We start from the raw sequence: 18,436 nt of genomic DNA, 5'->3' as shown, positions 1-18,436 counted from the left end.
CTGTGGGACTGTAAGGACTAGCTCATCTTAAAATGAAAATAATATTATTTACATTACGTATTTATTATGTAACCTCCATGGAACAATGTTCAAGCACAGAATTAAAGGAATTGTTCACCCAAAAAATTAAATTAGCTGAAAATGTGCTCACCTTCGGGTCATCCGAGATGTAGATAGGTTTGTTTTTTCATCAGATTTTGAGAAATGTAGCATTGCATCACTTGCTCACCAATGGATCCTTTGCAGTGAATGGGTGCCGTCAGAATGAGAGTCCAAACAGCTGATAAAAACATCCCAATAATCATTTACAAACTGTCCAAAATAGTTCTAAACAAATATGTGGGTGGATTTTGATGTGAGAGACAACAGGAGACTGATTTTTCCACTAGGGGAAGCTTTATTATGGATTACAGACTATTATAAATATTTAAGCCGGTAGCAATGGTTTAAAGTTAAAACACCCGTGAAAGGATCTCAATGATTTGTTTCTTACAGACATGCAGCTTTTGGCTTCTCCAGATGTTAACTGATGGAGTGGAGTAATGTGGATTACTTGTGGATTATAGCGATGTTTTTATCAGCTGTTTGGACTCTCTTTCTGACGGCACCCATTCACTGCAGAGGATCCATTGGTGAGGAAGTGATGGAATGCTATATTTCTCTGTGCAAATTAAGAAACAAACTCTCAGATGGCCTGAAAAGCCATTTTTGGGGGGAGAGGTAACCCTGTAGCAAAGCATACAGCAAAAATGGGCTGTAAAAGCTGCAAAAATGATGAAAAAGTTAACTATTTATGGTGATAATTTCTGTCAGTTATGGTTAAAAAGATATGAGAATAAATTCAACAAGAGAATAATTTATTCAAACCTCTTAAGCAGAGCTTATGTATCATCATATTCATCAATTATTGTACAGAACAATAGAAATATCTGATATTTATATATATATATATATATATATATATATACTTTAATTCTGCATACATTTTCACACACTCACACTCACACATACATATATATATATATATATATTTATTCCTTTGTTCCTATTTCTTTAAATATATTTTCAAATGAGATGGAGTTATGCTTTACTCCTATAAAACAACCACCACGCCATAATAAAACACATACACATACAAACACACACACACACACAGTCTGTGTTTGTGTGCATGTATGTATTTGTGTAGTTTAACAAGAGCGCACTTAAGCAATATAAACGATGAGTCCTTTCATTGTGTTCTGATCTTTGGAAGACTGATTCTGCTTACGGTATTAAATGCTTACATACTTAATCCTTATATGGTTATTATTGGCATTAAGATGATTTTTTTACTGTTTAAAGTCAACACGAAACAGTCTTCAACCCATTTTACTTTCATAATCCAACATATCTGAGTAAAGGACATTCAGTGGTAAAAAAAAAATAACAAATAAAATAAAAAAAAGTATGGCGGGACTATTGCAAATCTATTGGATGGTGGAAAGTGTCTATGAAAGGCTGTTAAAAATTTAAATTAAGGAAAATTACATTTGATAAGCATTTTTTTGTTTGTTTTCTTTGGAATAACGCGAACTAAAATGTGTATGTTAAAAGTAAACGGGGTCGTTCTGGTTTCATGTTGACTTTAATCATCATATTATCAGATGAATCAAAGCCTGCACGTCATGATGCTAAAATATGCACAGTAGCCTCATTTGTATTAATATAATAATATCATATTACTAAAGTTCATTACACCTCTTATTCTCATCATTTCCAAAAGAACTAAAAAAACAACGAAAGAAGTACATTCTCTCTGTCTCTGACTGGCTGAAGATGTTTGGCCGTCTGGCTTCAACAGGGACAACAAACATTTGCTCAAAAAGACTTTAGCTTTCACTCTGCGAGAGCATTCAAGTATTTCATAGCTCTTCTCCTTTGCAATCATCCCCACCTTTGTCCTTCAGTGGAAGTCTTTCCCTTTCATCCCAAGTGCTTTTTGTCTAACCCCAGTCTTTCTTTCTTTCTATCTTCTAACTGGTTCTCTCTAATACTCTCCTCTAGCTCTGAGTCGCCTCATCTCTCATGCGTTCGTTCTGCCCTTCAGAAGAAACAGTGGAGACAGAGAAAGCAGAGGAGAGCCTAGAAAACATGGAAGGGGGGAAAGAAAAGAAAGGAGGCAGAGTATGAGGTAAGAAACCAAAGTGCTTGATATACTGATCATCTACAGAATATGATGAAGAATTTAGCATTCAAAAACCAATTAAAGTTACATAAGTGTGCAGTATGTAATTATAGGGCATGTGTCAGTTTTGCAAATTCAAATAAATGCCAGGATTAATGAAAGGAATGAGCTGTAATTCAGTTGATTTGATGATTCTTGTGGTTTTAAATGGAATATAAAAAAATCAAAACTCAATCCATTTATGTTATCATATACACTGCTAGTCAAAGGTTTGGTCCACTGTCCACTTGACCACTCATGACTTTTTTTATCTAAAGGCTTGTGAATACGTTTACATTTCTAAAATTAGTTTTTAGTGCACAAAAAAAAAAAAAAAAAAAAAAACAAGGAGACAACCTTAAGTAGTGTCACGAAATTGGTTTGGATTTGAATTCATTTTTGTTTTCTCATACTTTACTATAACTCTAAATTGTGAAATAAAAATAAATAATAAAGATTTAATAGATATGTCCAAACCTCTGACTGGCAGTGCAAAAATAACATGTAAACATAAAGGTCGCAGTCTACAGAGGAAATGGGTTTTATGATCAAATGAAGTCTTCCTTACTTAACAAAAACATCATCTAAAGCATACAAAAACATCAAGGGCAGAATATTTCTGTATTGTTGAGTAAAGCTGCAGGCAGAATTATCCATGCAGAGCAAAATTTTTATGAAATGGTGGAAAACTAATATAAACGCCCCCCCCCCCCCAGCACATTGCTTTCTGATGTTATTTTGCTTGTTCATCTAAATCTACCCTTCATTTGCTCTCGTTTTCTTATCTTTCTATCTATCTCACCTGTCTGTAAGTCTCTTAAGTGCGCGCTCAATGTTCATGCGATGTCCGACCCGACTCACACCCAGATCCAGGAAGTCCTCTTTTGTCAGAGACGGCAAGTGGGAGCCATCTATCTCATTGTCAAGAAAACGCTCCCGGTGCTCTGCTAGGTTCAGGTAAGTCAGCCAATCAGCAACATCATATTTGCTCCAGTATGGGAGGGGCTTAGACACAAAAGGCTGATTGGGTGGTGGAGGAGTTAAGGGTGGGTAGCCCATACAAGATGGGGAGGAGCCTCCAGACAGATAATTGGTTGGAGAGAGAGAGCTGGAGACCAGTGCGGGGTTCGGAGGAGCCACAGGTGATGGGTGCGGAAAGAGAGGAGAAGTTTGGGGGAAAAAATGCTCTGAATATTGATGGGCAACTCCCAACGGGGGGGTTAAAGGAGGCTGTATTTCATATGGCGAGCCATAGAGTGGCGCAGATGGAAAGAGAGGGAGTGAGGATGGACGTGGAGGTCCGGGATGTGGGTGGTCTGAGCAGGAGATGAGAGGACTGGGAGCTCGACGGCGCTGGGCGTAGGAATGAGATTCGGAACGGCGTAGCTCTGGTCCAGAGAACTGAAACTCAGAAGCTTTACCACGATACTTAGAGCGATGCTTTGGAGACAAGGGATAGGGGGAATAGGATGGAGAAAGCGGTGGATAAGAGACAGAAGAAGGAGACAGAGGTGCGTGAGAAAGAGATATCGGGGAAATGGGAGGATGAGGTAACGATGGAGGAGAGAGGGGTGCATGAGCCAAGGAAAGAGGAGAGAGAGGGGCATGGGGCAGTGATGGAGGGGACAGAATCCCATGAGGAAAAGAAATCGGAGAATTAGATGGCGTCCAGTCTTTGAGAGGAGGTGGAGCTGGGGTCGGGGTTAACGCTGGGGTTAGAGACGCTACAGGAAGAGGAGACGAAGGTACAGGGTTAGGGTTCAGAGCCACAGATGGGCAGTTAGATGTTAAAGAGTTAGGGGGAAGGTTTGGAGAGAAGGAGTGCTGGAGAGATGGCACGGAAGCAGGGAGGAGAGGAACACAGCCGGAGGGATCACCTGGAAACCTGTAAAGAGTAAATGAAAGTATGTAAAGCAGAAAAATAACAGTACTGCTCATTTAAATCAGAAAAACAATAAACAAAAAAACTGAAAATAACAATAAAACTAGATGAGAGTTGTTTGCCAGTGAAAACATTTTCCACAACATTGCTGAGGTGTTGTGAGTGTTTGCCAGGGATTTATATGTTGTTGCTAAAGAATATTAAGAGGTTTAAGTTTTTTGGGCTGCTATGATTTGAGGTATCATGCATGTACTGTATACTGTACACACTCTTTTTTACTACTCTTTTTTTTTTTTTTTTTTTTTTTACCTTCACCCCATTTGAGATACATTTGGAGGAAAAGGGTATATAGTTAAAATATCACTGTAGATTAGACGACATAAAGAATGCAGAAATCCATATAATTCTTAAAGGGCTCACAAACTTCTTCAGTAAGAAAATGAGTGTCTTTTTGATTTCCCAAGACATCTCACCTATGATTTGACGGTGGAGCCTGACCCTGCCAGCCACCAAGCTGTTGTAGTTTACTGCTGAGTTCATTTATAATGCTGGCCTTAACGTTGGAGAGAGGAGAGTTCAGACGACGATCCATAAATGCCGGCATCTTCACTGCAGCATCGCCTCCTCTTCCTAGTTCCTGCTCTTCATCTTCCTCTTCCCTTGACCTGTACATGTTGGGAGCGGTGCTAGCCTGCCGCTGTAGAGGCGGTCCGGTTCTTCCATTTTCTGTGTGAGTGTGATATTTTGACATATTCTGAGTGTGCATTTTTGCAAGTGGTGGGTTTGGAGGTTTGGATTTATGTACTTGTGGTTTGTGTGTTTTTTGAGAAAATTTATCAGGGTGAGAAAGAGACGAATCCAGGGACACTCTTCGGTCTCCTTTGAATCCATCTCCTACTATCCCACTCTCCATGCTTTCTCTCCGTCTTCCTCCCCTCTCCTTCTCTCTGCCTCCTTCTTGTTCTATTCTTTCTCCAAAGTTTTCCATGTGGTGATCACTGCTGCTGTGACTATCCAGTTCCTCAATTCCAGAATCGACCACAGCCTCTGACCAATCACGCCCCTTAAGTGCCGGAGGAAGTCGGTCACCTGCGATAACTGATGTATTTTCCAAAGGCATTGTTGTGGTGACAGTCATTACAGCCGCAGTTGCAGCCACAGTGGAATATGACATAGAAATTTTCGCATGGCTTTGCTGTGGGTAGAAAAGCGGGAGAGGCCGATGCAATGACATAGGGTCAGATGAAGTGGTTGGGGCGGAAGGGGAACTCGATGAAGGGAATATCTGTGGAGAAGGAAGGGATGGGGAGAGAGCTGACTGGGTCAGATTGGCCACCTCACTGTCGTAAGATGTAAGACTAGAAGTGGCAGAGTCTCCGGCTTGTGGCGAGGGTAAAGGTTGGGGTTGGCTGGTGTTTGGGTGCTGGGAATAGCTTGGGGGTTGTGACTGGGGCGGGTTTGCAGGAGGTATTTTGGGACACAGCTGTGGAGGGGGAATTAGAGGAGATGGTGGGAAAAGAAATGGATGCACCACAGCAGAAGGATGGATAGGTGTCTGCTGTGAGTCAGCTTGTGTGTTGTCTGGTAGGGACATGGCATCTTGCGGGGGTTCGGACTGTGTTAGCAGAGACTGTTGCTCCTTGAGTGGCTGAGATCCTGACTGCTCCTTCTGTTGTTGATGATTATTTTCTGTTGTTCCATGGGTGTCTATTTCTTTTCCATTTGCAAACTGTATAGGGGGAGGAAGGGGCTCTGCAAACACGAACTCATCGTCCACATCCACAGATGGAGCAGGAGGTGGAAGCATCATCCCATCGCCACCCTCTCCAACCCCTAGATTTTGCCCTCTCTTTGCATCCTTATCCTTTTCCATCCCAGTCTCTCCCATCTTCTGTCCTCCTCTGTCATCCTGGGAATTACCAGTGGGATTCTTGTCAGTCGTGCCGAGTTCACTCTCCTTGTCTAGAAAGGAAGGCCTGCGAGGAGGAGGCTTGGGCGGTATCCTCTTGTGCCCTTCCCTTTCTCGGTCCCGCATGTAAGTTTGGTACTGATTGACTCTGTTGTCTCTTTCCTGAAGGTGAGACTGGTACTGACTGGCTTGATTATCTGTAAAACGCACCTTTGGTGCCTCCCTTTCCTCTCGATCCACAATATTCTGTTCACTCCATTCCAAGCTCCCTGTCCCACCACCACTTAATCTAAGCATCCGAGGAGACTGGGGGCGACTCTGTGGGACTGGCCCACTTGTTGTTGGAGAGGCACCAGTAAGGTATAGAGAGGTGTGTGATTGGTAGATGTAGAAGGGAGGAACAGGTTTTTGGTTTGGAGAGGAGACTGCAGAAGGAAATGCTCCAGTGCTAGACATCTGCCGACCAAAGTGGCGTTCCTCTCTACGCGTTCGGTGGTCATCTTTCAGAGCTCGCTCACGAGCCGCCAGCGCCAGTCCAAGTGGGCTTGTTGGGTCTAGAACCTTCCCCGTCAATGGGTGGATGAAGGTAGTGGCTTGATGAGGTGTAGCTGATGCATACTGTGGCAACCCAAATGCAGGCGGCATGCTTAAGGCATCACCAGAGATCAATCCCTCATCGATAGACTTAGAAGGGCGTAATCGAGTGGAGGTGTTGGCCTCCAATGAAGTCTGAGCAGACTCCTGCTCATCTAACATGTCCTCTTCAGAGGAGTAGTAGAAGGAGTTGCTTCTCCGACGGGAGTCTCGGAAACGTTCGCGTTCCCTCTGTGCTGTGCTCTTGCCCATTGTTTCCAGTTTTGATGGGATACTAGCTGGTTGAGGTGGAGCGGGAGTAGGTGCCATGACTGGGGTTTGAGGCTTTGCCTCTTCCTGCTCTTCATTATTCTCAGGAGACAGTTCTGTATCCTCACTGCTCGCCCGGCTGCTGTGCCCAGAGCTGCTGGTAGATGGCGCTTTCACAATAATTGTTGGGATCGGAATGGAACTTTTTTCCAACTTCTCTCTGCCAGTTTCCTCCACCTTGCGCTGCTTTACCAACAGCCCCTTCCCACCTTGCCGACCTGCAATCTTAGCGACCGCTGGCGCCTTGTTCCGCTGTGCGGTGGACTGTTTAGGGCCCACATCAGAGGGAGGCATGGCATTGCTATAGCCACGCCTCAGGCCACCCATTCTCACTCCTCCCATCTTGCTGGTATCAGTTTCAGCCTGTCAAACACAATATTTCAAAGTCTTAAAGTTATAGTTCACCCAAAAATGAAAATTCAGTCATGATTTACTCACCCTTGTGTTGTTCTGGTGCTGTATGCCCTTTTTTATGTGGACCACAAAAGGGAATTTTAAAAAAAAATGTCCCATGTGCACGTCCGTATAATACTAGTCGATCAACATGAAACTTTCAAAAAAGGTAGAAGTATCACTGAAAGGTCCCATATGGCACATGCTGTATATTCCAAAAATATAAGGCAAAAAAATAACCTAAATGTACTATATTATTTAACAAATATCCTGACCTTGGCTGTTAGTCTCTGTGAATGATTCTGTGCTTCTTGAGAGTCTATTAACGAAGCAGTTCACTCCAACTCGCCTGGGAGAAGCCCATAAGTAGAAAAAAAATTAAGATTAATAAAAACGTCATCAAATACAATCCATGTACCTTTATCTCTGAGGTAAATGTTGTTATCTGTTGTTATCACAGCAACAAGTTACCACAGTCATCCATCAGCTGTCATTTTGACTGTCATGACAAACAGATTTCAGGTTTGGAGATATTCTATTCGAAACATAGATATTATTTTAGGGGAATTATATGCTCCAATTTTTCTCGGCACATTTTTATTAACCCCGATTTTTCATAACATGAGCTTTTCTGTCGGAGTGAACTGTTGCGCTAATAGAGTCTCATCAACGTGCAGTCATGCACAGAGATCAACAGTCAAGGTCGGGATATTCAATAAATAATATGTAAAATTTCTGTTTGAAATCTTGTTGTGCTGTATACCCCCCAAACACTTGGAATAGGTGTCACATTGGACCATTCTTAGTTAGGTTTGATGCTGAGTGCTACCCACAGACATTATATGGACGAGCCTTTGGGGCATCTTTTAAAAAATGTTCTTTTGTGGTCCAAAAAAGAACGAACAACACAGGGGGAGTAAATCATGACTTAATTGAGATTATTGGGTGAACTATTCCTTTAATACTTCTATTGTGTCTGTATATGTCCAGGAACAGACAAGAAAATATATGAGCAATGTCACTTCTTGAAGTCTTTGACCAGCGCTATCAAGTTCTTACCCTGCGGTTGGGCGGGACTCTGTGCTGTGTCTGGCTATGAGGCAGGTGGTGAGATGGAGGCAGAGGAGGGACAGCAAAAAAATGTGTTGGTGCCGCTCTCCTGTCTGTGTGGCCACCGGCAGACAGGGGCGGCTCAGGTGCTGAGGTGTCGGGCGGAGGGGGGATGTCCTCTGGTCCAGGCACAGAAAGACTACGAGACAGCTTCATAGTAGGAGGAGGTAGATGTACCCTCTCCTCCTCGGTCACTCCTTTGGACAGAAGACATGCAGAACACAGCTACATAAACTGCACCTAGAATAACAGTGCAAATGGGCTGAAAAGTGATGGATTCAACACTTGCTGCATTTAAACTCACCCATGGATTTCTGACGCATCATCATAGCTCGCTGAGTTGAATGGCCTGATGAAAACTGGGCTTGGTTATAACCATACCCGGACCCTGATGACATCACACCAACACCTGATTGTTCGAGAGATTGCTGTAAAAAAGAGATGGAATATTTAGCACACAGAAAGATGGCTCTACATCAGACAATCTTACAATTCTGTTTCCACTCAATAAAAATATTTTTTCAGCGCCTGCTGCACAGAAGTGGTGTCACTCTGGCGCTTATTACCTGGTGAAAAGCATTACTAACATGACTTTACAACAGCTAAGATCAGGCTAGCAAAGGCAATTGGAAGAATTTGGAGAAAAAAGAAGCAACATATTACAAAGAACCCTTTTATTCCACCAAAAATGCTTTTTCAAAGCTGTATATATAACTCTTTTCAAGCATTTGTGTAGCCACTTTTTTTTTTTTTTTTTACAACAGTGGCTTTTGATGTCACATGCTATTGTGCACACATCTATACAGCTGAGCGAGCTGATGCAATAATCAAACAAGCTCTCCTCTATCATGTGTGAAAATGACTTGTTTTGTTCTTAACATTTCACCGATTCAAGTCCCTGTGCTGAATTTTTGATACATTTTTACGCTGACATATTTAGCTACATGCTACTGTTCATGCTGTTGTTTTTTAAGATGCTTGTTAAAGTTTATGCTGATGATAAATGACAAAAAAATCATACTGACTGTAGTTTAAATTATGAGCAACTTGCCTTCAAAAGTAGCTTATTCGACACTGTCGAAACGCTATGTTAATCAGAACAGAGATAATGAAACAGAGATGTTACCTCGTTAGCGTTTAAGCCCTTGTTCCGTTCCTTTTTGCCCCCATGACCTCTGTGACCCTGAGAGTCTGAAGTGCTAATTGTCTGCTGAGCAGCGGCTAGAATCTCGTCCAACTTGTCTGGAGAATGAAAGAGAAAACGAACATGCAATAAATCAACAAAACCTATTTTTTACTCTTTTTATTTAGACTGGAGGTGAAACCATGTGCACGTAAATAATTTACACTGAATGTGCAACTCAGAAGTGTGTAAATAGACACAAATATAGAAGGAGATGAATAATATGCAAAGGAAGGGTTTCTTACTAAGGGCCATTTGATAGACGCTCTTCTTCTTTTCTGGCGCTTGAGAGCTCTCGGTGTGATCTGAGCATAGAGAAAAACACATGCCAAAAATGAATACACAAACACACAGACAGCTTCACTGTGTATATGACCATAATGATCCTAATAAAAGCTTACAAGGAACAAACACACGTGCCAGAGATATGGATAATTTGATAATCATACTATAGGCAGTCATAATTCTAATTTCATCACCTGTATACATTTGAAATTTGACATGCACATACTCATAAATGCAAAAAAATAACCTGGTTTCTTTTTCCATGGTGAGGCAGCTGTAAGAGGAAGTGAGTAACATTAAATATTATATATATATATATATATATATATATATATATATATATATATATATATATATATATATATATATATATATATATATATATATATATATATATATATTGCATGGTTAACTGGACATTATGGTGACAACGTAATATTTCATATTTAGTTTTCTTTTTTCAAATTATTCCCTTGCAACAGTATCAGTGTCACTGTCAATACCAAGCAAGAATTCTTTGCATTCTACTTCAATTTGTCATGTAACAAAATAAGACAAAAACTGACAGCCGAATAAAAACATTAGAACAAGTTGTCGACAAAAAAGTAACAAATTTCATAACTAATACATGTAAACCACATAGGCCTACAGTTACTTATTATTTAAAATCTAGACTGATGCTGACTGATAAACTAATGAAAGACATTAATAACCTTGTAACATTTTATATGAGAACACAGATTATCCGACTAAAAGAACACAATAAACACTACACAATAATTGTATATGATTAAACAGTTAATAAAAAAAACTATCAGAAAATATAAATTTCACTCCTAAAACAGAAGAAACAATATAATGTCATCAGATTGGATGATCAAGTCATTTTTTTGTTTAGTTTTTGCATTATAACATTTTAAAGTAGTATTTATTAATCATGGTTGTGAAATACAAATACTCAGAAAAAAGAACTGTATTACATTAGAAACTAGAATATCTAACAAATATATACATTTATCCATGTCACTGTAAAATTCTATTATTATTTAAATTATTATTAAAAATATAGATAATATACTATGACACCTTTTTCCACTGTGTGCAGAAAAGAGAAAAAGACAAATAAGCAAATTATCAGTCAAAATGACAACTGAATGCACAATATCAGCGTTTAGTATAGCAGTTGATGCTTAATCAGGTGTGTATCGTGTGTATCTCTTGTGTTTGTAAGACCGTACCCATCTCCTCCAGTTCTGAAGTCATGGATTTGGAGCGCAGAGCTATAGCCGGAGGGGTCAGCCGTTTGCTCTGCTGGGGAACTAAAGGGAGAGAGAGCTCTGTTAAATCAAATCAAGAACTGCCTCCAATGCCATTCATTCATCCTCCCACAGTGAGAACGCTCGCTGACCTTTCTTCTTAGGCATTTCCTCCATCTCAGGATTTCGTGCTACCATCACGACCTTCACCATCAGACTGTTCCCGCCCTGGCGAATCATATTCACCACCTGCCTGTGACCCACCTTCACTACATTGATACCATTCACCTGTCAAAATACAGCATCAGTAGTCACTTAACATACACTGTAATACATAAAACCGTTCGAAAGCTTGCGGTCAGTAATAAGAAATTAGGATGCTTTACATTGATCAGTAGTGACAGAATAGACATTTACAATGTTACAAAACTGTGTTACAATGTTCAAACAAATGCTGTTCTTTTGAACTTACTGTTCAGCAAAGATCTGTATCACACACATATATATATTAATATATAGCAGCACAACTGTTCCCTCAACACTGATAATAATCAGAAATATTTCTTGAGTGGGAAATCTTTATATTAGAATGATTTCTGTAGATCATGTGACACTGAAGACTGGAGGAATGATGCTGAAAATACAGCTGCGCATCACAGAAATAAATTTGATTTTACAATATATTGACATAGGAAACAACTATTTTGAAACTTAATAATATTTCACAATTTTACTACTTTAACTGTATTTTTAATCAAATAAATACAGCCTTGGAGAGCAAAAGAGACTTTACAAAAGCATTTAAAAAATCTTGACCTTTAAATGTATATATTCTAAACGTTCTACTCTGTTTTTCAACTCAAGTGACTTTCAGAAAGATTAATGAAGATTTTAAATAACAATTATATAAGAAAGGAAATTTGATTTGCAGTTTAGAGAAAGAGAGAGAAACACAAGTGGGTGTCTCAAGCATTCTCATGAGGCTTGATTCAAAATGATTCAACATTCACAAACTCAAATTAACCAGCTGGGAACCATGTGGTGAAGGTTTGCTAACAGGGCGTTTTATCTGGAGATGCATCAATAAAAATATATTTTGCAATACCACAGTCAAGATTGCATACGCAGAGAACACAAGATCCACGTCATCCTCTCTTCCAGAATCAAATTAAAGTATGTAACACAAGTATCTCAGTGAGGTTTATCGCCTCCGTGTAGGTGTTAAGATTTGTTCAACACCTCACAGACTGGAGACTGTACTGCTAAACTAGTTTTGGTTTTGCAGCGATGCAGCATTCAGACTGCTGTAACTTTCAATGACTCTTTATCTAATAAAAACTGTTTTAATGGGTCATTTAAAGTGTCTAAAACATGGATGCATCAAAGGAGGCGGCATCTGGGCTGACCTCGATCAGGAAGTCCCCCATCCTCAGGCCGGACCTCCAGGCGACGCCCCCCTCGTCCACAGACTCCAGGTACTGCAGAGCGGGGAAGGCTGGAGTCGGGCTGAACTCCTCCACAGGAGTCTGGGCTGGAGATCACAGATCACAATCACAGACGTGATCCGTCTATGTCAAGCTGCGCTCGGCTATCAAACCAGTGATATCCATCACTCACCTTTGGCCCCTCGGAGTACAAAACCGAAGCCTTCATTGTCTTTTTTCTGCAGAAGTACAGTTTTCTCTTTTATGATGTAGTCACTGTCAGAGAGAAAAGAGAGGAGCTCATGTGAAAGACACGCAGATGCATGCAAGTTCCTCTGATGGGATAGAGTTTGGATCAGAGATATTGTAGTTCACTGAAACTAAAAAAAACCTAATCAATAAATAAAAAAACTTATTTCATTTCAGTTAGTTTCCAAGGCAACATTTCTCATTTTCATTTAGTTTAACATGGTGTAAAATATACAGTATAAACATATGATTGATTTAAAAATAAATATAATTATTATTATATTACTACTACTACTAATAATAATAATAATAATAATAATAATAATAATAATAATAATGACCCCCGCCCAAACAAATTGAAAAATAAAAACTTATTACTAAAAAGAAAAAAAATCACAATTATACAAAAACAAAAATTTAGACCTGCAAAAAAATATTTTATCAACCTAGATTCACAATTAAGAAGAAATTACTCGTCATTTGAGAATATGAAATCAAGATCAAGATATATATATATATATATATATATATATATATATATATATATATATATATATATATATATATATATATGGCAAGGAAACAATAATTTTGATTTAGTGTAAATTTAAGTACTCATTTACTAAAAGTATTTAAATCTAAAACAAAAAATAAAAACCATTCCGATATGTGTATATATATATACTTTAAATATATACTTTACTAATACTTTAAAAATGACAACAAATATAAAAATAAAATAAAAGTATTAACAAAAAGTAAAATTACAACTAACAAATAGTTAAACTACAACCATAAAAAAAATTGGAAAAAATAACATTGCACTGAATCCACTGGAAAATCTAGCTGTTTTCGAAAAAATAAAATAAAAATGCCAATTTCGACCAGTAATCATATTAGACCAGCAGCAAAAGAGTTGTAGTAAAAAAATTTTTTTAAAGTGATTAAGATTTTTGTACTACTCTACCTGCTAAACCAGTTAATATCTGGCTTTCATAAACTAATGACCAGCTTAGACCAATCAGAAACAAGCTTCCATGATCCAAAACACAGCCACTAGCTGAAGCTCAGAACTGATTCTGAAATGTGATATATGTTGGGTTTACAGTAGCGATTGTAGTAACTATGGTAATTCGGCGGGCACTATGGTTACCATGATGAGCGTATGGGGGTTTTAGATGAGTGCAGTTCTAGTTCAGAGCAAAAACACTGACAGATACAGCCTAGCATTGTGTTCTGTCAGCTCAGATCGTATTATGAACATATGCTCTGACTGCGATGCTTAAAACACAAACGCTACAATGACAGGCACAATGTAAAGCCAGAACTTAATAACTTGCTAAAGAACTACCACACAGACTAACTGCAAGACATTCAGGTTCTACCATTTTCATCATGTAATTTGTAATCCGAGACTGCAATTTTTCTGTAATCTATGATAACTGCAGATTACAGTCCTTTATACTTCTATATCTTATATAAAGCTACAAGAAACCAAAACCCTAAAACAAAATAAAAACATTTTTTTTTAGAATGAACAAAATCTGAACTTCTCCAACCAAATACAAATCCAGATTTCCTTCACTAATTAACAGACTTTTATTTTTTTTAAAAATGAAAACACTGACAAACCCAAGCTTTTCAACTTCAGCTAAACATTGCTTTTCTTAAGCTATCCATTACAAAATCCTCACAACAAGTTTCGCATTTTAAACCAACCCGGCAGCAGCATTTTCCTGCTTAAACGCTGTTTTTAACAGCATCAACACCTCTCATCTGTGTTGGTAAAAATGCTGTGAGGCATAAATGATTAATAGTTCAGACAAATCAACCAAGAGTTTAAATGCACACGTTTTTAAATGCACACATATACACTTCATCTGTTTCACGTCACAAATGCATCACTATACTATAACACAAACTTACTTAACTGACTTATAAAAAGCTCATTTTAAATGAACCCAAACCAAAACCTACTACAAGAGAAAACTTAAAAACGTAAAACATATTGATATATGTCATATATGTCAGAATAAAAACATGCAAACAAATTAATATTCAGATTATCAGCAAAACCAAAGTAAGTTCAGTTTTCACCACTGAAGAAGATTGGAGTTTAACACCTTTATCTTGAGCAGAACGCTTTCCTTTTATTGCAATTATGATCCTTACAAAATCCTCACATGACAAGTTCGCCCATTTTCTAGAAGTTGATCCGTCTCAAATTTGAATCCAACCCGGCAGCAGCATTTTCCCACTTAAACGCCATTCCCTACGGCATTACATATCTCATCAGTGACAGCGGGAAAGATAGTGATGCATAAATGACGATACGCCAGCAAGACTCACACACGTCCGTGCCATATTTGATCAACCCCGCAGCATCACAACTTTCTATGATGTACTGTGTGTTTCACACACACACACACACACACACATAGTGACTCATACCCTTTCAATGACTCAAAAACACACATACATGTCACAAGAACTCATTTACAACACTAACACACACACTGCAAAGAAAAGATTTTCTGACGTGTCGCCGCCATTCACGACTCAAATACACACGTATGGACACATATAAACACACACACACACACTGTAAGAGAGAGAGGGATCTGATTTACCATAAACGACAACACTGTACACACACACACACACACACACACATACAGATGATATATACTGTATCTGAAAACATTGATTCCGTTCAACAGTCTGTCTGCTACCTCTTCAGAGCATCCATCTGCCTCTCTCTCTCTCTCTCTCTCTCTCTCTCCCTCTCTCTCTCCGCAGCGACAATAAAAGAACGGAGCAGCCGATACCTGTAAATGAACCAGACGCTGCGGTTCTGGGGACCGAGCGAGGGCCATGAGGATGAGAGGGAGAGAGGGAGAGACAGGTCTTTCTCTCCGTATCCCCCCATTGCCATGTCCCCCCCTCCTCGGAGTCCTCCTCCTCCTCTCCGGCCCTCGTCTCTCAGCGCACACAGACAGAGGAGAGAGAGAGAGAGAGAGAGAGAGAGAGAGAGAGACACCGAGCAAAGCAAGACCCTACACGCTTAAGGACGAGGGAGGGAGAGAGAGCGAGAGAGAGAGAGAGAGAGAGAGAGAGAGAGGGAGGGTTTAACAGAGTTCACATACAGTTACTGCGACATTCAGAGAGAGACAGAACGAGGAGGGGTTGTGTGAACAAAAGAGGAGGGAGAGAACGAAAGAAACGAGTGTGGGAGAGAAACATGCTTTAAAGGAGTAGCTCACTCGGAAACCAGAATCCCGTGCTTGTTTCAAACCTGTGTGATTCTCTTTCTAACGTGGAATGCGAATGGAGATGTTTAGCTGAACGTTCATGCTGCTCTGTACCATATAATAAAATTTAAGCAGTGAGCTCTGTAAATGACATAACTCAGGAAGTGCAGACAGAAATTTAACATTTCTATTCATGCAGTTTCCAGGCGCTTTTATCCAAAGTGTCTTGCATTACTTTAACGGTACATATTTTATGTAGAAATGCATGCATTGCCTGGAAATCGAACCCATTTCATTACAAACATCACGCTCTATTGTTTGAAATACAGGAATGCTCAGTTTTAATTGATTAATCTTCCTATTGCAACAGGTTTTAAGGCAGAAGACAAAAGTGGCAAAAGGAATTTCTTGCCTGCTTCTGGATTCTGGTTAGTTTTTGTTGTAAAGGGCCAAAAACAGCATAAAATGTGTGACCCTGGCGCACAAAAGCAGTTTTAAGTCACTGGGGTTTATTTGTAGCAATAGCCAAAAATACATTGTATGGGTCAAACTACACATCAATGGAAAGCTTATTTATTCAGCCTTCAGATGATGTATACATCTCAATGTCACATCTGGTCAAATATACTGTGGCCTTATGAAGTCACACGACAGCGTTGCATCAGGATTAGACTGAAATTGCATTGCATGCATTGCCTAGGAATTGAATTGCATTTCAAACACCATGCACTATTGTATGAGCTACACGAATGCTTCATTTTAATTGATAATTTTTTTCTATCATGGCAGATTTGATGTCAGTGTTGTCGAAAGAAACTTTTTGATAGCTTCTGGTTTCTGGTTACAGTTTTTGTTGTAGACAAAAAGGCCCAGAAACAACATTTGCATAAGAAGCAGACATTACTTTAAAATGTATATGTATTTATGGTTTTGGCAGACACTTTCATCCAAAGTGACTAATATTGCATTTAAAGTACATATCTGACATAAAACACATGCATTTCCTGGGAATGGAACCCACTGCATAACAAACATATTTATTTTATTGGTTGAGTTACAAGAATGTTTCATATGAATTGATAATTGTTCATATCATATCATGTTTGACGTCACTGACACTGGTTTCAGTCTATTTTTGTCATAGACAAAAGTCAAACTATATCTTTGCATGATGAGCCGACCAAAATTTTACATTTGCAATTATGCATTTGACATTTTATATAAAAATGCATGCATTCCCTAATAATCAAACCCATGCTGGTGCAATGATCTAGTGTTTGTGCTGTTGAAATGCTTGATTTAAATGGTTAACATTGATCATTTTTTCTTATAGCAACAGGTTTGGTGTTAAAGATGCCAAAAGTTTTTTCTTGGAAGCCACAAGATGCAGAAAGAATATAGTAATATAATGACCCAACTGCTTTTATGAAGTTGTTTTTCTGGCCTTGACAGCTCTGGGTTACAGTCTATTTTTGGTGCTGATAAAAATAGTCGAACAACACCATAAAAGCAAATCTGTGCTGCATTTCTCAGTGACTCAATCAGAAATGAGATTTCAGAGCTTTGATGGGGAAAAGGTTTTCAGTTAATGATTTAAATATGGTGTTTTCCTCACACCAAGCATCATATAACTCCAGAAGTTATGAAGAAGCACAACTGTTCCCTCAACAGTGATAATAATCAAAAATAATATTAGAATGATTTCTGTAGATCATGTGACACTGAAGAATGAAGAATGATGGTGAAAATACAGCTGTGCATCACAGAAATAAATTACAGTTCAATTAATATTTACAGAGACATCAGTTAGTTCCAACTGCAATAATATTTCACTATATTACAGTTTTTAATGCTATATCTGATCAAATATAAACAGCCTCAGTGAGCAGAAGAGACTTCTTTTAAAAACATTTTAAAAAAAATCTTCAAAAATAATAAAAAATAACATGATTGTGGTTTGGAACGATATAAAAATAATTTATTGGGTGATCTATTGCTTTCATACAGAACCAGCAATAAATTGAGGGATTTTGATGAGTGGGTGAGAGATGCGAGCGGATACACTCGGCCTGCATGGCAACAGATGATCAAGACAGCTTACATGTTACACACACACACACACACACACACAAAGTATGCACACCATTTTACATATCCACTGCAAACCGAGCCGTTTCAGCTGATGCAGGGTGTGTGAGAGAGAGACAGCAGCGGCTCACACCGCATCTGTTCATATTCCACATGAGAGCCACAGATCCAAACATTGTTGTGTCATTTTTTGAAAGTGGCTGTGACATTTGCATGCCAGTATAGTGGAGGCAGAGGCGTGCATTTTGCACCAGCCAGCAAACGTTTGAAACACGAAGCTGCCGCTAATCTTTTTTG

General features: G+C 39.0%; 1 protein-coding gene across 4 annotated transcripts in view; it reads right to left on the bottom strand.

Moving 5' to 3' along the window:
• Window positions 1–840: 840 nt before the first annotated feature.
• LOC113041983 (SH3 and multiple ankyrin repeat domains protein 1) overlaps window positions 841–18,436 on the bottom strand; it is a 46,782-nt gene continuing 29,186 nt past the window's right edge. For 3 of the 4 annotated variants that reach the window (XM_026200567.1, XM_026200568.1, XM_026200570.1), the window contains 13 exons: window positions 12,745–12,827; window positions 12,534–12,658; window positions 11,280–11,415; window positions 11,110–11,190; window positions 10,958–10,966; window positions 10,119–10,145; window positions 9,832–9,891; window positions 9,530–9,645; window positions 8,708–8,831; window positions 8,353–8,600; window positions 4,562–7,263; window positions 3,009–4,091; window positions 841–2,124 (listed from right to left, as the gene is read on the bottom strand). In XM_026200567.1, the coding sequence (XP_026056352.1) occupies window positions 2,043–2,124; window positions 3,009–4,091; window positions 4,562–7,263; window positions 8,353–8,600; window positions 8,708–8,831; window positions 9,530–9,645; window positions 9,832–9,891; window positions 10,119–10,145; window positions 10,958–10,966; window positions 11,110–11,190; window positions 11,280–11,415; window positions 12,534–12,658; window positions 12,745–12,827 (4,876 nt within the window). In that variant the 3' untranslated portion in view covers window positions 841–2,042. The remainder of the gene's footprint in view (window positions 2,125–3,008; window positions 4,092–4,561; window positions 7,264–8,352; window positions 8,601–8,707; window positions 8,832–9,529; window positions 9,646–9,831; window positions 9,892–10,118; window positions 10,146–10,957; window positions 10,967–11,109; window positions 11,191–11,279; window positions 11,416–12,533; window positions 12,659–12,744; window positions 12,828–18,436) is intronic. The other variant, XM_026200569.1, reaches the window with a different exon arrangement.

Source organism: Carassius auratus, chromosome 24 (assembly GCF_003368295.1).
Source record: "Carassius auratus strain Wakin chromosome 24, ASM336829v1, whole genome shotgun sequence".
Classification (NCBI taxonomy): Eukaryota; Metazoa; Chordata; class Actinopteri; order Cypriniformes; family Cyprinidae; genus Carassius; species Carassius auratus.
Note: the sequence above shows the minus strand (reverse complement) of the source record. Positions and strands in the feature narration are given on the sequence as shown.